Source organism: Hippocampus guttulatus, chromosome 8, assembly GCF_054856545.1.
Source record: "Hippocampus guttulatus isolate MCC_2025c chromosome 8, RoL_Hgut_1.0, whole genome shotgun sequence".
Lineage (NCBI taxonomy): Eukaryota > Metazoa > Chordata > Actinopteri > Syngnathiformes > Syngnathidae > Hippocampus > Hippocampus guttulatus.
In genome coordinates this window covers 8,420,125-8,442,930 of record NC_141268.1, presented here as the reverse complement: position 1 = coordinate 8,442,930, position 22,806 = coordinate 8,420,125, and the positions used below count along the sequence as shown (strand labels likewise).

Genomic DNA, 22,806 nt, shown 5'->3' with positions numbered 1-22,806 from the left:
ACCACAGTACTTTACTGCATAAGTTAGTCTTGTGTAGTATTCATTCATTCATTTTCCAAACCGCTTCATCCTCACTAGGGTCGCGGGGGTGCTGGAGCCTATCCCAGCTGTCTTCGGGCAGTAGGCGAGGGACACCCTGAACCGGTTGCCAGCCAATCGCAGGGCACACAGAGACGAACAACCATCCACACCCACACTCACACCCTAGGGACAAATTAGAGTGTTCAATCAGCCTGCCATGCATGTTTTTGGGAATGTGGGAGGAAACCACAGTACCCGGAGAAAACCCACGCAGGCCCGGGGAGAACATGCAAACTCCACACAGGGAGACCGGACCTGGAATTGAACCCGGTACCTCTGTACTGTGAAGTCGACGTGCTAGCCACTGGACTACCGGGCCGCCGTCTTGTGTAGTATAGTACTGTATTTATTTTTTTTAACACAATGCCCTCTGCATCTGCACCATACAACGACTATAAAGGCTTTCTATTTTACTTTCACATTTACAACTAATGGTGGCAGGAATAGACGAGGCGTTTGTTTGAGTCAGTGGGGTTGGCAATCACGTTCCAGGGATCTGAATTTTACCCCCTCTGCCTCACTAAATTCCTACTGCACAGTGCGTAAGGGCATACTTTTTTCTTCGTGAGCCATGAGTGCATGTTGCTGTGAGAGACGCCACCAAACTTTGGCAGGAAAGTCACTGGACTAAAACCCAATTGAACATGTATTTTTACCTGCTAAAAAGGAGACGAAAGGGCAGTGGTCTCACATTAGCTACCAGTAGTTCAAATTTGTCCTCTGTAGAGGACATTTGTGAACCTAAATATCTCCCACCCAGTGCATCCAATCGCATTAACTCCTTTTGTTTCTCTTAAGAGGACATTCAGTGCTTTCCAATGATACCAAATTTGCAGGGGTTAGAAAAAGTAAGAAAATGGCTTCCCTCAGTGGAAGCACTTTTTATGGGAAGAGGAAAAGTAATACTTTTTATCAAACACATTTTGTCTTGAAATGCTGTTGGCATTTTAATTATAAGACTCTTATGAACACGTTAAAGTGTTGTTTGAGTTGTTTTAAGTGTATTTGAGCCTGTTTAAAAAATGTAGTGGGATTTCATAAATTTCTTTTGGAGTAATCCAATTACTTCACATAAATTGGGGAATTTCAAAATAAATGTGATTGGACAACATTTTTTTTCCTGGTAGTCAGGAGGGTTACCTAAGAAAATAAGGCATCCTTCAATTGGGAGATAACGTTCCTGAAGAGGAATAACAATTCATTTTAATTTTTAAAGATGCTAAATTGGGAATGGAAATGTTCTTACGACCTGAAATGGAACTATTAAGCTCTTTCACGGTGACTACATTTAGGCACTCTGGTTTGAAAACACATGGTAATATTAATTCCAACAGTGTCGATGAAATGCCACAGGGTGACCAACAGGCTCTGCAAACTGGTTAGGCATCTTCAAAGGGTGAGTACTTTTACTTTATTTTAGTTATTACATTAACTTCTCTTCGCACTTGTTTGACTGTTAGGAATACCGAGTGTGGAGTCTCAACCGGTTGAGGGTCTGGGTTAAACACTCTTTTTATATAAAGCACAGTCCAAACACACACACACACACACACGCACACACACACACACACAAATAAAATCCACACAAAGCCTGACAAATACCCAGTGGCACACAACACGCTATCAATAAATTAAATCCATCATACCAAGTGGACTCGCAAACTCCAAATAGCAAACAAACACCAAGGGGCCAGGTTATGAACCCGGCCCCCCTTCCCTTACATCACTTTTTCTTTATGATACAACGTTATCTCTTTCCTCTGTGTGCTCCACCTGTCCTCCCCGGACCTTATCTCCATCGTTCCGAATGCCCCCTTCCACTTCCACCCCCACTCAACAGGAGTCTACCCTCGCCAATTTTCGATTTGAGCAAAAGCAGCAGCTGCAAGCAGCATACAGGTAAGATGCCTACTGTTGCCATAGGAACCGACTCTTTCCTCTTGATCAGAATGTGACTGCCTCCTTGATAGGTTTAGTGTTTGCTGTTTGTTTTTTTTGTTTTGGTTTGTTTATCTGACCAGGTGTCAAATTGCGGTTTCGTTGTTTCTGTTGGCTTTATCATTGAAACTCATCACAAATATATACCCCTTTAAAAATAAGAAAACGATTCTTGGCATGATTTGTGGAATAAACGTGTGTGTGTGTGTGTCAGCTCTGCGACAAATTGGGGCCCCAAGATAATTTCATCGATACAAAATGACCACAAAATGTCATTTGACAACCTTTATTGACAGTGTTGACAGTTATAATATAGAACCCCCCCTCCCCAGCTCCTGAATGCAATAAATTATTAAATCATTAAAGAAAGCTAACTTCAAAACTGAAATAAATATATAAAGCTGAATTGAACATGAATTGTCATAATTAGCATGATGATGAACGCCCAGCCCCTTCATCACTTTTGTGTCATTGATGAGTCGAGCTAAATCTTAATTCTAATACAAACCCAATTCAGAGTTGAGACATTGGGTTAAACATAAAGAAAAAAGCAGTAAACTATGAGTTGCAAATCATGTTCACCTTATAGTTAATTGAGGACCCTACGAAAACAAGATATTACATGTTCGAAGTGATACATTTGATTGTTTTTAGCAAATAATTTTTTACTTGGAATTTTGTGACTGAAAGAAAGTTGAGAAATGCTCATCAAACACCTGTTTTAGGACATCCTCCAGGTGAACAGGCTCACTGGGAACAGATGAGTGCCATGAGTGGGTATAAAAGGAGCCTCCTGGAATTGCTCAGTCACTCACTAGCAAAGATGGGGCGAAGTTCACCTCTTTGTGGTTGAACTGTTCCTTCACGTACGTTATCATTTCCGGTCCAACTGAACACGCCGTCTCAACTTCATCGAAATTGGGGTTGTACTAATAAAAACTACTGCAATTGCAATTACACCACTATCTTTTATTTATTGACTATAATGCCAATACAGGACTAATTCTACTACTACTACTAGTACAACACATATCAGTACAATATTATACGAAGAGAAAGAAGATCAATTGATAGGCTAAGTAATTGGCTTACTGTAAGATGCAGTATTGGTTATATCTTATATTCATACACAAACTGGTCATTGTATTCCATTTCATCCAATGAATACAAAAGATATTAAAAAGATATGGAGGGTGGGGGAAGGGACGGTCGTCAGCCTAAACAGAGACTCGAGATTCCGAGATTCTTATTTATAGGCTGCGTTCGGAAAATTCAATCTGACTCATTCCCCTTACATTAATTTCTGAACGCGCCCAGTTACAAACCAATCAGTGGATCGCGCTTGAACTGTTTTTAATTTGGACTGTGTGACACACTGGGCTCCTGGCTTCCGTTTGTAGGGCTCGGGTGGAGTGAAGCAGTGCTCCCTGCAAGTATATCTCCAAACACACCCATAATGAGTAGCAGGTTTGACCCACAAATTTTTCTTTCATCAATCTCATCGCCTTCAAGTCAAGCTCAAACGTTGTCATGTTTTGCTTTTTTTGCTCTCTTGCTTGCTCCCGACTCGTGGTATCAAGTCTTGTTCTGCAAGTGTGGGTTGAAGGGTTCCCTCTGATTGGTCTCTTGTCGTGTCCCGTCATTGTTGCAATGCAGTGAAAGGCCTCGACAACGAAACCTACATGGGCGAAAATATCCCCCCCGTGTGAAAAAATCTTAATGCATCAAAACCATTCCCACTTTTCTGCTCCCCCTACAACGAAAAATCCCCCTGTTGCGTGATACGAAATCTTTTTCTCTGCCCTTGCCTCGCAACGAGATTCACAACGAAAACAAGCCATCCGCAAAAGTCTAATCCAACTTCAGTCGACAGTGACTCCTACTGTTTAGCTCGGAAACGGCAACAGCAAACACCAGAGTGGCTTACATATGCGCAGTAGTACAGGAAGTATTTGTTATTGTTAGTTTCAGACGCAGCACGGATGTTGCGTTGCTAAAATGGCTACAAAAATGGACCTTAGCAGACCAAGGAGTGAAGAAAAGAAAAGCTTTAACGCTGGAAGACAGGATAAAGGTAATAAAAATGAAAGATGGAGGAAGCAAAGTAAAATACATTATGCAAGAAATTGATGTTAGTGAAAGTGAATGCTGATCGTAAATTTCACAATTTCTTTCCCTTTTTTTCTTTTTACGCTGGCTATATGAAGTGTCAAATAAGTGTATGCTCATACTTATGCACTTTTGGAATAAAAATAAAGAGTACACATACGTTTGTGTGTGTGTGTGTGCGTGTGGGTGTTTGCATCTGAGATAAATTTGCTGAAGTGAAAAGTCCCCTGTTGTGAAAAATGTCTTGCTGCAAACACGATTTCGTTGTAGAGGAGTTTCACTGTAATTGCCCATTTCTTTTCAGAAGCAAATGGTACTGATTTTGGGATCTCATGGAAGCGCTTGTGCAATCGATATACATATATGCAGAATTTTGCGCATATCTACATCCACTCTGTGTGCATCTGCACAAATCTGTACCCTCTGGCAAAATGTGGCGCTATCAAGGATGTTGAGGCCCTGGGCACAAAGCGTGTTCTGCGATTTGGGAGGGGCGGCACTGGTGTGTATATTGTATATAACCAACAACATTTTTACCCTGCACCATCCACCCACTCGGGGGAACAAACCCATGCCGCCATCACATCACCGGCTTGGAAGCGACGAGTCTCACGGCTGAGCTCAACACCTGGGCCGTGCGCGGGCACGTTGTGACTGAATGGGGTTGCTACACCGAACGATTTCTCAACAGGCTGACATGGAAAGGTTTGACATTTGAGTGTGACAAGCGCTCAATCACAGCTGGAGACAGATTACAGTCATATTCATATCTCCTCCGGACACCTGCTAATGATTTTATAATTAGAGAACACACTCATCGGCGCCTCGGCACCGCTCTGGGGTGGGCGCACATGCGTGCAGACACCCCCCAATCCCCACCATCCCCGAACGACACCCTCTCGGCTGGCCCTGATAGACTTGCAATCATTCCCAGCGCCAGGTTCGCTATTGGAAGCTGACATTATATCAAACACAATAAAGGATTTCATTTAGTGCTCTTCATTAACCCATGCGGCCTCATGAAAAACACACATAAAGGGACATCCACAAAATTACCAAAGCAAATTGCTCAACAATATTTGTCTATAATGTTTGAGGGAATATCATCAATATTTTACATGAAATAGGTCCGCCAAAATGTCTCATAATTTGCTTATTTCTAAAAATATGTCTGTGACCAAGATGTTCTACACTTCCTCTTTACTGTGACATAGCAGCAGTAGGGTTAATTTTGAGATGGGACTAATGTGCAAATCACAAGTAAATCTTTCACATTTTTCAGGTCTCAAGCAGGTCACGTGTGACTGTGGGGGAAAACAAACAAACAAACAAAAAAACCAAGAACAAGCAAGCTACATTGAATTTTGTTGAATGATTACCATGAGCTAACGGTGTTAGCTTCTGATAAGGGCAACATTTGTGATTACTTTGTTGATGACCTTCTACAAAGTCCCTGTGCTATATACACACACACACCACATAGTGCTGGCTCTATGAGTGATAATGTGAAAAACCTTTATTGTCTTCATATACATTTTTTTTCCCACACTCTGGGCTAATGCTCTGTTCCTGGTCATCACAGTAATAAAAGCCATTGGCTCAAAAATATACGAGGTGGGGTTTAAAATTGCTCGCTTACAAAAGATACATTTCCAAGCTATTGTATGCAGTGTATGAAAACCCCAAAAAGGTGTCAGTTTTCTTATCATCTTTTTGCAGAAAATCCCACTCAACTGTCAGTCTTGACATAAACCTCCTCCAATTGGCTTTTGGCTGACCCCTTGTCAGTTTTTAAAATCTCCAGTATCCAATCGCCCTGTGTCAAAAGGTGTAAGGCTCAACATACTCGAAAATGTTAGCCATTGAAGCCTATGCAGTAAGTGAGGGAAAACAGGACTCCAGGCTAAGCATGCACACACCCACACACAGCTCACTGAGATGTAGAAGCATTCACACATGACTGACATGCAATTTCAGATGTAGAATTAAATGTATAGGAAAATAAGGACAGGGGCACTTGCAACAAGAAGAAAACCTGAAAAAGGGATTTTTTTTCTCATTTCAATGTTATTACATCGTGTGTGTGTGTGTGTGTGTGTGTGTGGATGAGCTTCTTGTGTTGTATCATTGTTCAATGTGTGGGTATTTGTCAGAGATCTGAAAGCCCTTCTACCTCCTTTGATCTTTTTTTCACTTCCTGATGCCATATAGGAAATTTAATTATCTCCTGTTCATCTCACAGTCATACACGGTGGAGTCTTGCTATGCATATAACTGAGAAGCAAAAATCCACACATTTTTAGCCACCTCAGTGGGCGGCCATTTTGCCACTTTCTGTCAACTGAAAATGACCTGACACTTGCTCTGGTAACGACCAATCATGGCTCACCTGTTTTCCGAAGGTGAGCCATGATTGGTTCTTTAACTAAGCGCTTAACAACTGTGATATAATTTCCAGTCAACGGCAAGTGGCAAAATAATCCGCCCCCTGAGCTGGATTTTATTGCTTCACTCATATGTGTAAAACATATTGCTGTAAATAATTTATTTGGGTTGACTTCCCCTTTAATGATGCCTGTAATGAATAACTGGGAACTTGCAATATAACATTTAAAAAGACGTCAATTTACTTCAAACTCAAAAATATTACCCGAGACTTGTAGTCTAAATCTAAATCTCTACCAGCAGGTTGAAATAATTGCATCTTTTTTTTCTAATTTCTCTTTCTTTCCAGGCTTGAAACCTCGCTAAAAGCATTGCAATCCGATGACGCGTTTTCCGCTATGACGATAAGGAATGAGGGCCTTTGTCCCGCTGCACTCCGGGAAACGTTGCTATCCCATTGTTGGCTGACAGGCCTCGATTGAGGAGCGGGGTTTTAACTCTGATAGCATCGCCGCATTGCATGGGCAAGGTGTCAAATAATAAATAAATAAACAGAAAGCCTATCGAGCAAGACACACGCATGCCAACGCCTCCTAAACAAGGCACAGATCTAGGGTAGACAAACAAGATAAACAGAGCACGTTCTGAATTGTCAAGAGACGACTGGAATCCGGAGGGACAACGCCAATGCAATTATCGACAGTACATTGGGATGAAGTAATGATTTGATTCTCTGTTAAATCTTACAAATAAACAGACTCCAATTGAAATGGATCTTTATTGTGTACCTTACGGTAATAGAGAAGGGCTGCAGCTATCTTTTTTTTTTTTTTTTTTTTAAACGACTAGTCTACAGACTATTGCATGAATTTTTCGACTTATCGGATAAATATTTTTGTATCATTAACCAATACCAATATAAAATATGCTTGTGAGGTCCAGATTCTTTTATCCACATGGGGTCACCATCCACACGTTCTACACTTCAGTACCTGTGACGTCAAATGCATGCCTGGATTTAAAGGGTGGGGTTTGCCGTCGTGTCTACGAATGACAGTGTAGGAGGCTCTTGTTGGCTCAGATTAGCCAGTCTTCATGTTATGTCCACAGACATCTAAAATCAACCCAGACGTGTAATGCTGCCTACTTGCTGTAGCTACAACTGAAGTCATCGGTGGCCATTTTGCGTCACCTTTCGCTAAGCCTGCCGAACTTGAATACAGACTGATTTCTCCTCTGCGTTTCCACATAATGTTCAGTCTCCACAGCAAAAAATGCCAAAGTGTGTGATGTACGGTTGTATCAGTAAGTCTGGGAGAAGCTCCATCGACATTTTACAAGTTTGGGATTACTAACTATAAATATAACCACAATCTGTTCATTTCTTTGTGAGTAAAATTCAAAATTCACCAGGGAATCAAACAATCATTTCCTCACAAACACTAAACAAGCTAGTGGCACTCTACCCTGCCAGCTAAAGCAGCTTTATATGAGAAACGAAACAAAATGTTTCCATCCTCCATTTTCTGTAAATCACTGAATAGCATTTCATTTCAGTATTTTTTTCCTCCCTCAGCCATTTTACCACTGCCAGAGCAAAGAGTGCACAGAAGTCAGCACCTCACCCTCGCTGTAAAGGCCTCCTCCGAGTGGGCCAATCAACAATCAAACCTCGGCTAAAAGCAAACCTGTTATTTTCGACCCCGTAATCACCTCCATCAGATTTGTTGCCATCTCTCACATTCAAATGACAAACGGAAGGTTGCCTTTGACATTACGTGCACAGCTGGTGCACAATTTGCACCAAGGACACGGCTTAACCAGTGGAAAAGCACAATTAGGTACGTATGCCTCCACCAAACACTTCATCATGCCTGTAAATATCCACCGGTCACAACATTATGACTGCTTGCACCATTCCTAATATTTACGATACCCTCAGGTAACCAAAATTGAGACATAACTCTCTCTATTGTACACTACTGCAAACTACAATAACAAGTGTGGTTAACAATCACAGATAATGTGAATCAGAGATGCAATTAAACTTTTCTAGATTCTTTTATTTTTTGCTCTGATTCTGAATCTGCCCTTGCTTTTTCTCTAGCACATCAGGTTTTCATGATAATGATAATATCAAAATAACATGTGGAATCTAATATTATAGAAAGTATTTAGTAATATTTATGATAATAGCATTACGTTGAGCAAGAGATGGTATCTTTTTCTGAAACCACATGGCTATTAATTACAATGCATTGGAAAATCCAAACTGTACAGGATTTTATAGGTCAAACTCCAAAATGAAAAAAATGAACCCCCCCCCCCCAAAAAAAAATCAATCTTAAAAACCTGATGTGTTTAAAAAACTTAAAGACATCAATAATATATTTAGGGGTGCACAAAGCCATCTCTGATTAAAATTTGCTGTTGACCAGTGCAATGACATGATGTTTTTAATATTAATATATGAAATACACTTTTTTAAATTAGCACCAAAAATTGAACACTATCTTTGCAAAGGCAGAATATTTAATATATCCTTCCATTTGGATATCAATCATATTGGGTGTTCATAAGGTCTCCTAAAAGTGAACAAAACGGAGTGGGAGGCGCCATAAGAGGCGAATAAAGTCTTATTTTGACAACCTATTGCATTTGCCCTTTCTACGTACATTTCCTCACGGCTCTCAATGAACGAAGCTAAATCTCCTCCGGGTGTTTCATGCAGACATGGGTTAAGGAACTAACTGATCTTGCAGTGTTTTAATATTTGATAAATTGTTCACACGTAGAAACATCTGACCACATTGTGTCATCGGGCTATTTACGACCCTGCTGGGGGGAGGGGGGAGGGGGGAGACCACAGGTTCAGCCTTTCAAATAACATTTCATGGGTGTTGGATATCTGTGTGTGTGTTTGTGTGCGCGCGTCAAAATGGGAAAATCAAGGAGAAGCATGGCTTGCTGGATTTCACTTGCTTATTGATTGCCATCTCCTGTGAGGCAAGGCCATCGATCGATGGGATTTAGTCGTGGGTGGGGGCTGGGAGGGGGGTCTGTGCTTGCATCACAGTTGGATAAACCCACACTGATGCCTAAACTTTTCTCTTGGTTCTATTCATGCAATCACAATCAATAAAGGTCCAATTCTCGGATAGCTCTCTAAGATTATCCTGAGCAATTTTTCTTTGGTGTGGAGTGAGGTTTGCGTGATTTTTCGACCATGGTTGGTACGGAAATTGGAACAAAGTAGACCATCGCACAGGTTAAACCGGTTCAGGGTACGTGGGGGAAATTCCTATGGCCTACTGTATGGGCGTGGTCAATCAGAAAGCAGCTCTTAAGGATACGCTGTTATCGGTGAGAAATACAGGAGCCATGTTGATTGCTGACATTTCTCGCAGGATATTCACCAACCACAATGTAGTTACCAGATAGAACAGCGAGGCTAGATCCTACTCCATCAATATTTTCCATCAGTCTGGATGCCTTGTGGCACTATACTGCCTCTCACGGGTCAGTTTTGGTACTAGGTTTGATTTTTGCCACTTTCTGTCGACTGAAAATGACATCACAGTTGCTCAGGGCTCAGGTCACGCCCAATTATGGCTCACATGACCAAATTCAGAAAACAGGAGATTTTATTTGAAGGGGGGGGACTTCTCCTTTAAGAGTTAGTTAGTTAGTTAGTTCCGCCCGCTCCTATTTGGAACATTGGGCGACGAGCCTCCTCCATTTGTTCCGGTCACTGGCGACCCTTCTTGCTCCATGCCAGCTGACACCCATCTCACTGAGGTCTTCTTTGGCAGTCTGTCTCCACGTCTTCTTTGGCCTACCTCTCTTCCTCTTTCCACCCTCTGGCATCCAGTCCATGGCCACACTTGCCGGTCTCTCTCTTGGCAGCCGGAGTACGTGGCCGATCATTTTCCTTCTCCTTTCAGAGACAATGTCTGACAGTTCAGCCACTCCTGCCCTCTTCATCACCTCCTCGTTGGTGATGTGGTCTCTCCATGAGATCCTCAGGATGGATCTCAGGCAACGCCGATGAAAGACATCTAACTTGTTGGTAATGTTGGCTGTCTTCATCCATGTCTCACAGGCGTAAATCGCTGTTGGGATAACCACTGACATATAGAGGCGTAGCTTGGTGGTCGTAGTGATGGCTTTCGATGACCAGATGTTGCGGAGGCGTTGGAACACTCCCGCAGCTTTACCAAGTCTACTGTTGACGTCTTTCTCCACACCACCTGTATTTGAGATGTTACTCCCAAGATATGTGAAGCTGTCAATGTACTCTATGTCATGTTGGTGTAGAGTGAGTGGTTGAAGGTGCTGGTGCTGTCCGACGGCCATGGCCTTGGTCTTTTCCTGGCTAATTCGTAAACCGACCTTAACTCCGTGCTCATGCAGATTGTTGGTCAACTCCTGGAGTGCGGGCTGGGTGTGACTTAACAGAGCCAAATCATCTGCACTCCTTTAAGAGTTACACTTCAAAAGATTAAAATGACATCTCTGTACAAGAACCACAGCAAACAAATCTAAAGTGTGCAGATCTGGTGAGAAAGCAGAAGTCTATTGTAATTAAAACAATCAAACAAACAAACAAAAAAAAACATCTTGACTATCTACCGACTTGTCATTTTCCCCCAGGTCGCCTCCTTGTCATTATTTCCTTGACAATAACAAAACAGAAGGACGCCCATTTTGTGTTTCAGGAGTGAGTGATAATTATGCTTTGCTGAAATGACGGGGGGGAAAAAAAACGCTGTCACAAAAAAAAAAATTGAGAGATTGCCTACATTGTAAATATACAGAGTTTATGTGTGGTGACATAATGTAGCCATGTTTATCGCAGTTTGAAATTGACAGCATGTTTAGATGCAGCCCGGCGCCGTCCACCTCCTTGGAATTGCTTACAAAGACTTAATTGAGGTGCTACTGACACAACACACTCGACACTTTTGCTGCAGGATATACAGTATCCGTCTAGTTTTAACACTGTGGGATTGCAGTCAACGGACTCAGGGCAGGAGGTCAAAGAGTACAAAATAATTGAATGGAGAAAGCACGTTTTTTGAGGCAGCACGGGGGTGGTCATTAGCACATCTGCCTCACAGTTCTGAGGCTCTGGGTTCCAGTCTAGTTTCAGGCCTTCCTGACTGGGGTCCTTGTTCTCCCTGTGCTTGTGAGGGTTTTCATCTTGCACTATACGTTCCTCTCTCATTCCAAAAACATGCATGCTATGTTCATGGAAAGCGGAATTGTATATCAGTGAGACAGTGAATGGTGGTTTTCTATGTTGTATGAATATTCCCTGTGAATGACTGGGGACTCGTCCATGGTGGAGTCGTCAATTGGAATAGAATGCAGCTCACCCAAGATTTTAATGAGACGGGTGTGCCCTATGATTGATTGACCTTGACAGAGTGGACCGTGCTTCTTACCAGATGTCAGCTGGGATAGAATTCAGCTTACCTGTGCCACCAATGACAACATGCGGAACAGGAAATGGGTGGATGTGTTCATTTGGCAATGAAAAAGTTGTTTTAGGAACACTGAGATTGAAACATAAGTACAAAGTAAAAATAAATAAAAAAAGGAATAAAGAAATAAAGCCAGACTGTGTAATCTTTGTTCTTTCCTTTAGAGTTCACCACATGGAATGTGACTAATGCATACTGTTGCTAATGGAGCTGGCTGCTGAGCTAACACAATTAGTCCCTCTGAAGGTCCAATTATCTCAAGTAGAGTTTCTGTGAAAGGTCAAGTGAACCAGCCCCCACCTACTCTCAGCTCCTTTGTCCTTAAGGTCACGTCACATCTCCGAAGGGAACATTGGTGTCTTAATGCCGTGTGCTAAATACTGCAGCTGGACATCAGTGGGAGGCAAAATGTCCACCCCCCCCGTTTTGGATAATACTCATTCTGCTTTGGTTCACCACCGGATAAATGTTGGACTGGCCATTTGTTCATCACAGGGCTGACACATACATGCCAGTATTCTCACTCATAGTCAATTTAAAACAGACAACTTTTTTCCCTCTTGTCATAATGGCTTCCTCTTCGGAAGATTACCGCAAGTCATGGCTGCACATCAGCAGCTGCATGTTCAGCTGCACGTTCAGTCATCTTCACTATTACTTTCTGTTGCAACTCAAAATTAGAAGGAAAAGCTGGACTCTGATTGGCTGCCGTCACGCACATTACGGCCGCGCCTAATTGAGTAAATATGCTCACAGCTGCCCACAGCTGATCACCCAATATCCCGATTCTCAATCATATAGTCACCCAGCTCTAATTATATTGCTCTTTGAAAGGTAATCGACCGGATGGGGGTTGTGGGCTGGAATAAATAAATACATATAGAAATATGTTTTTCTTTTTCTGTCTCTCTTTACAGACTGCAGTTCGGTACCAAATGTGCTGGCCCACGGCCCAGTACCAGCCTGTGGACCGGTACCAGTGGTTCGGGACCACTGATTTAGAATCTTAACATGCATGTTTTTGGAGGTAGATTATTTTAGGGGATTTTGTCATGTACCTTCCTCTCGCTATATCTGCCTTAAGTTCCACCCAATTACTTTCTGTGGTTGCTTTTTGTTTACGTTAACGACATAGTTGGGCCTCAAACCAGCATGCTCTTTTGGTTGATAAAAACCAGAAGCAAAAGTTATTGGTCTGCCATTTGCCTGCTTTGGGTTTCATCATTCATTCCATTTAGCCAACTATCCATCCATCCATTCATGTTCAACACCGCTTATCGCGGGGGAGGGGTGCCGGAGCCTATTCCAGCTGACTTCAGGCAAATGTAGGATGATACCGTAAACTGGTCACCAGTTAGTCGCAGAGCACATGTAGAGATAAACAAACATTCACACCCACATCTACGCCGTCACTGAGTTGGAACCGATCCCTCACTGCCCACACACAAGTCAGACCACTCCACCGTCAGCGACCCTAGCCAACCGTTGGCAGTGGTAAACTTCAAGAACTTCAAAAGTCGCAATTACGATTGGATAGTATTTATCCCTTAGTCAAAAACAAAGCAGTGCAGTGCATTTTTCAGAGATCAAAGTCAATCTGGGAGACTCTGTAAGAATTTGTCATTTATTGGTAAGGGTACTGTTGAGAGGGATTTAGGATTATAGATTGGGGTACATTTAGTGCTTGAACTACCACATTGGCAATTCTAAACAGTTTCACGGTGGGAATATATTTTGCACAAATGTTTATTTTTTTGTCTCGGTTCTTACTCCCTGACCCCAATGATTACCAAAGCTTCAGTGTACATTAGAAGCCACAGCGATCTGCACGAAATTGTCTGGCCGAGAGAAGAGGAGGCGAGAAGGAATCTGACTGCAAGGAGAAAGAACACAAGCGAGCGCTTGCACCGTCCGATGATGAAAGGTCTGATTGATTAGCGAGTGATGATTGCACTAAATGGCTTGGAAGACGGTGCCGTCTTTGTTTCCGCCTCTTCTACTTTCTGCCCTCACACCCCTCACTGCCTCTCCCTCCCTGCCTGGCTTTGTCACTCCCTTTCCCCAGCTTTGTCAAGCCATCAACCAGGCCCTTTCCCGTTCCCTCTCTCTCTCCTCCCTGCCTCCCTATAATGGCACCACTATTAGCACTAATGCATTTCAGACATACAGCGGCTGCCACATCACAATCTGATGGAAATAACATGTCTCTTGACGATCTCCACAATCTCTGTCCTTTCCCTCGGCCAATCTTCTCCAATGTGTTTGCACTTTGCGACAGCTGTGACAGACCCACGGCCTCAACATGAAGACAGATGACTGGTTGTACGACAAACGATCCATAATGAAGGAGCGGGAACATAATATAATATATATGTCGGTTCTTCAAACGTCTCACCAGTGACGGGGCATTGTAAGTTCCTTACCTGCACCTCAATTAGTTTTTCAGCACATGCCATGATCAGCTAGGCTGCGCATTCAGAGCCATTCTCAACCAGTGGCTGGACGACACTGTCACTCTCCATCCATCCATTGATCCATTTTCAACACCGCTTATCCTGAACAGGGTTGCGGGGGATTTGCTGAAGCCTATCCCAGCTGACTTCGGGCAGAAGGCAGGCTACAGCCCCGAACTGGTCACCAGTCAGTCGCAGGGCACATACAGAGACAAACAGCCATTCACATCCACATCACCACTGAGTGGGAACCGATCCCACACTGCCCACACGCAAGACAGGCGTGTGTATAACCACACCATCGTTGACTTGGACTACACTGTTGCAAACACAGTCATTGAGAAACACTCCTCTAAACAACATGGGGTGTTACGTGTAGAATTTGGAATATCATAAAAGTTAATCTATTATTGAATAAGGCAAAATATGAAAAAAAGTGAAGCACTGAGAATACTTTACAGATGGGCAGCAGATTCAGTTGATTCAACGACTTAGTTGAGGACCTCAAAAGAAGTTGGAATCTTAAGGCAGAAAAAAAATACCTATAAAAAGCTTTAAAAACAAGCTCAGCGTGTGTAAAAATGCAATGCCCTCAGTGGTCTGAAGTATTCACGCCCAAGGGAGCCGCAACTGTTTTATGGCCTGATTCAACAAAAATAAAAATAAAATAATTAAAAAAAAGAAAAAGAAGATAAATGAGACTGCAGTGTCATGCCGAGGTATTTCCAAGTGTCCCCTCTCCCTACCAACTTTCCATTGAACAAAAACAAAAAAGGGACTTTGATATTTGTCTCTGAAGCTGCTGTACACAACCCTAAGAAAATTGCAAAGATGAACTGATTGCGTTCCCTTTGGTTTGACTCTGCAACGCACGGGGATGGGCACCTGACCTTGAGAAATCATCAGCAATCCCGACGCTTTAATGTCCATTTCACACACCATTTCATTCCAATGGATTTAAAACCCCGGACGATCATTGTGGCGCTTGTTACGATCAACACTGACATCCAGAATGTGCGGCAGTCAGATTGGTCGCAACACGTTGGTCGGCCCAAATGCGTGCCACTGCTGTAATAACAGATGGGGCGAGGGACAGGCGTGCCACTCACAATGTGATGATGTCACCTTTTTTGAGGGACCCACCGTTTGGGCTTGAGCAGCTATACAAGCAGCTCCTCACAAACAAATAGAATTACTGAGGCAGAAAAAGGCCAATGTGGACCAGTATCTCATCGTATAGCTTGAGAGTAGCTGCACATGGAGCGACACAACTGAACTGAACAATTCGGAACCTATTGCAGACTCCACTCTGCACATGTATTGGTGCGTCACAACGGAAACACAGAGACTCCTGTTATTTAGGGTTGGACAAACCTGGAATAAAGTCAAGCCAAGTCAAGTACAACTTTATTGTCAAATGCGCTGTATGTGCAACATACAGCACAGATGAAATTTGTGACAACAAGAGGACAAGAGGAGCCACTGCGGGTGCCTGCACCACCATCAAAAGGACAGTTAACATAGATGACAAAATAATACAACACAACACATAAGACACATAAGTCGTGCAATCTTAACCACTTTTCTGCATACACTTTGTTGTTTGAAGGAGTTATAGATGAAAAAGGAGTGAATCAAAGTGTCCTTTTCACCAGTGGATCAAGGACGTCATGCTGAAAATGTGCACACGTCTGATACAAGTTAGGTTTGAAAGCAACAAGAAGCTGCAGCATCCATTAACGAAAAACTTTAAAAACCCGAAAAAGTAATAATCACTGTTATTTTGAATGAGATTGAAAATCGCAACTAATTTAAACTAATAAAAAAAAAGTAAACTAAGAATATGCTAAAATAAGAACAATTAGTTTTGGCCTCTTAAAGGCAGTATGATGCCATGCATGGAAGGAGTAGATAGTAATGAGGAGATAACAAGAAAGTTGTGATTGAGCTCCATTTATGTAACAAATTTTTCTCAGATTGGGAAAAAAATTGTGCCTTTGAGCAATGTTAACTGTGTGTATGTTTTCACAGCGTTTGTCTATGTCTATTTTGGTTATTTGAAGGAATATCACCCTCGAATTCAATGCTAATTGCTCATTATGCGGCTGGATGGATGGCTGCTGAAGTTGAGGATGAGGAGAGAGGAGCGTTGGCGCAGAGCGCCGATGCGTATTTGGAACTGAGAGTCGCCGCTTGGAATTGAAATGGATTTCCATGGGACAGGAGAAGTGAACCAATCTCTTTTTTCGGCAATGGATGCTACAGCTTCTTGTTGACTTTGAAACTTAGCTTGTAGCCGACGTGTGCACATTTTGAGCATGACGTCTCTGATCCACTGGTTAAAGGACACTTTGATTCTCTCCTCTTTCATCTCAAACTGCTTCAAACAACAAAGCGTGTGACGGAAAAGTGGTTAGGACTGCACGACTGTCCGTGTTTTATGTTATGTGTTGTGTTTATTATTTTACTTTATGTTAACTGTTTTGTGAAGCGCTTTGTTACAGCTGTCGCTGTTGTGAAAGCGCTATATAAATCAGCATGTATTGTATTGTATTAGCATGTCAACGGGATATCACACTGACTTTAGCATTAGTGCTAGCGATGTTTTAAAAATGAAGCATGTTTTGATCTTAAATATACAATGTGTGTAATATTTTTTGTTGTGTGTTTACTTTTACAGTAAACTCCAATGGGGGTGTGATTAAACATCTTAAAATACGCAGAAGAATGCGGCAGAATCACAGACGCTTCACGCTTGCTCAGCAAGCTACATGGTGCATCCAAAGTACCATCACAATGTCGGGAACACGTAAATGCATCACGCCGATCTGCATATAAATCGTTTTCCTTCAATTGTTTTCAATATTGAATTTACAATGAAATTTCAACTACTCTTCCAGCCCTGCTGTCGTTCTTATCCAGAAACAACATTTTAAAGAGCTGTTAATCGCAATCACTATTAATTCCAAAATTGTCCATAATTAATCACATTTTCTGCTGTTGTAATTCTCTAGAAATCTTGTAACAGATATTTACCGGTCACAGTAAACTCTTCAAATGTACTGTATATAAAAACATCAAAAAGACCATTCTAATAGCCTTCTGTGATACTTGAATGCTATTATTCTCCCAACGAAATACAATTGCTGAACAAAATAATTCAAACTAACTCAGCTTTACAAGCATTTTTCTGATACAGTATTCCTCTCATCTCAAATCAGAATAAAATTGCAATAAATGTAATGAATAAAATAACTTCTGTTTTTTCATCCCTTAACGCTTACAACAATAAAGATATGAATTCCAGGCAGAACATTTGATTGTTTTAAAATACTTTGTGTCCCTAAGTGCTTTATCTGGTTTGAATAAGCCAAAGTACACCCACCATATTTCGTTGAAATAGCGCAATGTGTATAACCCTGCTCACAAAAAAAAACATTAAAAATGTGACGTCCTTGGGGGAAAGTAGCAATAATCAAGCAAAATGCACTCAGTAACAGACACCAAAAATCATATTTGTGCAGTTCCCGCTCCCCACTCACATGAACGCGCAATTAAATGCACCGTCTCCCATGCATAAACACCTTTTCTGTGGCTTTGACAGACTGCTCCTCCCGCCAGTTTAAAATGCACCGCCGCATCGCTCCTAATGTGCCCAAAGAGCATGCAGCTCTAATCTAATTAGACTGTCAGTCAGCAGGGTGTTCAGCCAAAAGAAAAATTAGGAAGCCACAAAAATCTACAAACATGAAGAATCTTCTCGCGAGGTTGAGGCATATCAAGTCGCCACACCCCCCCGGCCCCACAACCCTCGCTTCTGCACCCTTCCTCCGCCTCTCTGAGATTTCTCTTTAATGGTTTCACAGTCGCCCCTGCTGGGATTCATTACCTGGCCTAATTATAAAGGCAAATGAAATCAGCTCCAATACATTATTAATAGAGGGCTCCTCTGCGCTATTTGCAACAATATGATAGATTCCGACTGTTTTCATGCCTGATTTAGAGTCACGTGCTGATAAGGAAAAAAAGGTAAATTAGTGTGCTGTATGGGAGGAAAAGGGTGAGCGTGGGGGTGAAGCTCTTAGCCGGACAGATGAGGGGAATTAAATGAATGTGGGGTAGAGTGAACCCCCGTTTATTAGGGGAGATACATTCCAGGCCCTCACGGAATCGGTGGATATCTGCGCTACAGAGACCCCCAAAATATTTATATATATATCCACATATATATCACTTCTGTTAAGCTGTTATTTGTATTGGGATTTATAGGTTGGCTTTACTACGAGGGAAGCAGAAGTCCTCTGTATAGCGTGTAATATAAATGTAAAATGGAGGTTGGATTTAATACCTTTTATTCTTCTCACCCCTTTTTGAGCCGCGAATGTCAAGCTTGTTTTTGTTGCTATTGGTGTCCACGGTGATGGCTTTTTTGTTTGCTATAAATACAGGGCGCTGCAGTCTGGCTTCTTTGAAAAATGAGAAATATTAGTTTGGCCTGCTCAAAAACAAGCAAATCAAATCAATGACATACACTTTCATTAAATGGCAGAAGGTACAATAAAGCTGCACATTCACCTTTAGCCATTCATCCCCAAAAAGAAAAATAGCTTTGAGTTCAATTAAACACATCCAGATTTCGCACTGATGAAGTCCATTAGTGAGTACATTGAGATGCTTATTATTATTTCAGTTTTTACACTTTTTGTGGCATTTTTGTTTGGTGGTGTGCAGTGAGATTTTTCTAATATAAAAGGAGTACCTTGCCCCATAAAAAGATAAATAGATAAATAAAAAAAGAGGTTAAGAAATTCTGCCCTACCCAGACGGGCGACAATCAATCCCTGCCGACGTGGTCTAAAAATGGAGGAGAAGGAATGAAGGCTCCCACTTAAATGGAGAGGCGGGTTTGTACCAGCATTGGAGGAGTATTGACGCCATACTGGATGCAGCTTTGTGAACTGGAGCTAGGCAGACATCAAATCCCCCCCACTACCACTGGCTAAAGAACCACGAGGGAAGGTCGAAGCACGGAGCGGTCACCCTAATGCTGAAGCATCAAAGTGTAAGCAAGCATGGATTGATATTAAATAAAACAAATAGAAAAAGGACTTTGCAAGGAAGTGACGCTCATTATTATTCGTTTGAAATCAGTTAAAGCCTTTTCTCAAACATCCCCCTGGAGGTACAGGGGGGTTAAAAATCCATTTGCGGGAAGTGTAGCATGACAGCGAACTTGTCTCCCTGGAGACAGAGAATATGACAGGAGGGAATGTGTATCTGCTCCATATGTGTGTGTGTGTGTGTTCGCGCGCATGTTTGTGAGGGCATTTGAGTGTTTTCAAATTTGAGAGTCATTGGTGCATGTGAGGATCACAAACAGATGCAGACGAATAAACAAAGCACTGCAATATTGTGATTTTGTTGTTTTTTTCCCTTTAGCTTTCAAGAGTGGATCTTTGATTTAAAGGTCAGCAAAAGCATGCTCTGTTCAAGGAGGCTCTGACAACTCATGCGAGTATCGCGTGTGAGCATCTAAGAAGTGCATTTGTGTCCGTTTGGTTTTTTTTTGGGTGGGGGTTTGTGTGTTGTTGCAGTATATCTCCATTGGTCTCTGTGATGCTGATCACATTAGGCAGGGTAAATACATCCCGGCAATCAGAATTTGATTCACTCCTGATCAACATCAGGTAATGCCTCATAATACTAGTCAATAGCAATTTGTAATCACATGTGGCTTTATGTGTCCCCGAACATAATTTTGACGGCGATTAAAAAAAAAAAAAAAACTCTTTTTTTTTTTTTCGAGATCAATAGGTTTTTGAGATATTTTCTCTTTTGACTTATAAAAGCTTTTGCAATACAGTTTCTGCCATGCATTGTAATTTATAGCCATGGTGTTTCATAAAAACATTTCGCCTGTTGCTAAGCCTAACACTTAATACATACATATCAATATAATAACAATTATTGTTGCAATAAAGCTAATAATGCTGTGGAGTGATTTCCCACCAAAATTTGCTCACAAAACAGTCGGGGATCAACAATTGTAAATTGTTAGCCAAATAGTATATATTGCCTGACTGTGATAAAACTAACAAATGTTAAATCCTGGTGTTTGGGGTTAACACAGAGTTGTGCAGAGCCACTGACTCCATGATTGTGAATAGAAAAAGAAAAATAACAAGGAGAAGAGTTTGAAACCACTATGGAGTAACCAATAAGCTTACAGTTATCCTAAATTGCTCTCTTTCTTCCTTTACTCCCACTCTTTCATTTGCACTGGATATTCCAGCAGTCTGGATACTCTGTGGCACCGTGCTGCCTCTCACACGTTGCTCTTGGTACAACTGTGTTGGTCATCTGGAGTGCACAACACACAATAGGATTGTTGAAGTGTTCAAGAAAACACTTCAGATTTTTTCCTCAGCGTATGTGAGGTCTCTCATGTTTGACAAATCAAATCAGACGTTAACAATCTATATATGTGTACTCAGCTTGGTGTACAGTGGAGCGAAGTACGTGAGCTGAAAGTCAGGAGGGAGTAACCATGTCATGGGAAGACACATCAGTCGCCCGAAAAGGAAAACGGAAGAGATGGGAAGGTCGTCCGGGGAAGAAAGGGAAAGGAGGGATGGTGTCCTACTTTACCGTCACTCCATCTTGCCACTCGTGATCCTTCTGAAGCTGCTCTGCTTCATTGGCAAGTTTCTGGAAGGAAACACAAAATCAGCAGAGTGAGTGTGACAAGTCAACAGGGCTTTGATTGGTTATTATGTGTGTGTGTCCAATCCAGGGCACATTCAAACCTCCCATTATTTTTGTGTCTCTGGAAGTTTGTCAAAAATGCTCCCGGGTCAATTTGACCCCGAGGCATTTGTTCAATCACCCAAACGTGTCAGTAATGGTAATAAAAATCCCACTAACCACTGCTTGTATTATCAATTCAAAAAGTGGTTGTCTACGTTTGTCTAAATGAAACCCGCAACTCACTTCAAAAGTACCTTATCACAAGATGTGAGCGAGCTCCCATTCTCTGGAGTACCTCAACCAGTAACCCCTACGGGGTGATCTTGAGCCAGCTAGGCAAGGCCAAACTCACTTACCAAACACTGAATCAATGCCAAAACACCTCCTGGTTAATTTTATAAACCCCAACATGCTAATTCAGACTACTTTGTTCATCCCAGCAATAGGTTTTGAACCACTTGCATATGGCACCTTCACAGCACGGAAATCATGGTACAAGACTGCGTGGAATCAAGTCAAAAAGAAAGAAAGCAAGTACAGGTTAGAAAGAGTATGAAAAGCTCTTAAAAGGAACTTATGAGACAGCTTTCGAGGTATAAAATTGATCTTTCTTCACAGCAAACCCCCCCCCCCCCCAAAAAAACAAAACGCATACTGATGAATCTATATTAAAATCACTGCTTCTTCCAAATGTAGTCTGCTGTAATGCTTTTCCATTTGTCTTTCAAAATCACCAAGCCTTTAACTAAAGATTCCATTCTTGTCCTAATGGCAACATAGTCGAGTGATTCAACAAAATGAGGATCCAATTAGTGCATTGAAATTATTAACCCGGGAGCCGAAAAGCAAAAACAGTGACAATGTGAGTGTGTAAGTAACAGTGTGTGTGTGTGTGTGTGTGTGTGTGTGTGTGTGTCTGCTTGTAAAGAGGCTTGTTGATGTTAACGAGGCAACCACAGTGAAACATTACATTGTTCAATATGGGGGAAATTGCCGCAAACTCGATGCCGTCAAACTTGCTCACGGTAGTAACCTCACCTGAAATGTACACAGGCATAAATTGAGTTCAATATTCCTGAACTGGGAAAACCACTTGAGGTAACTTTGAAATAGTGACAAGAGTATTTACCACAAAGCCTTCATTCTTCCTGTTCCCAACTCCTATCATCTTTTTTGATTTGGCCTTTTTCAGCAGCATGAATTTCTTATCGGCACTCTGTCTACCTGCGGAAAGTACACCCTCCGCCACTCTCCTAAGTTGGCCATCATAGCACGAGGACTCCATCTTATCCGTAGCATTTCAATGCAGTCTCACTGCACCCAAACAGCCATGCGTCTTCGGCATTGGCCCAGATGGATGTGCAAGACAAACAGCCAATGAATCAGAGTGAGAGATGCGGAAGGAAGCTGTATGAGCCATATTGGTGGCTGGAATCCAAGCAGCTTAAAGGACTGGATAAGTGTGGTTAGGTCAGCACCGATCGAAAAGCTCCCAATACAGGCCCACACAACACTCGCCACCGGAAGAGCTGCCCCGAGTGCCCGATTGTTATACCGTCGTCGTCCATCTACGACGCATGACGGCCCTATTTGTCACTGAGCCTTCT

General features: G+C 42.1%; 1 protein-coding gene across 2 annotated transcripts in view; it reads right to left on the bottom strand.

Annotated features, from left to right (window-relative positions):
- The window catches only part of cacna2d2a (calcium channel, voltage-dependent, alpha 2/delta subunit 2a), a 202,070-nt gene that overhangs the window by 79,342 nt on the left and 99,922 nt on the right, over positions 1–22,806 (bottom strand). For both annotated transcript variants that reach the window (XM_086118130.1, XM_086118131.1), the window contains exon 4: positions 21,101–21,160. In XM_086118130.1, the coding sequence (XP_085974256.1) occupies positions 21,101–21,160 (60 nt within the window). The remainder of the gene's footprint in view (positions 1–21,100; positions 21,161–22,806) is intronic.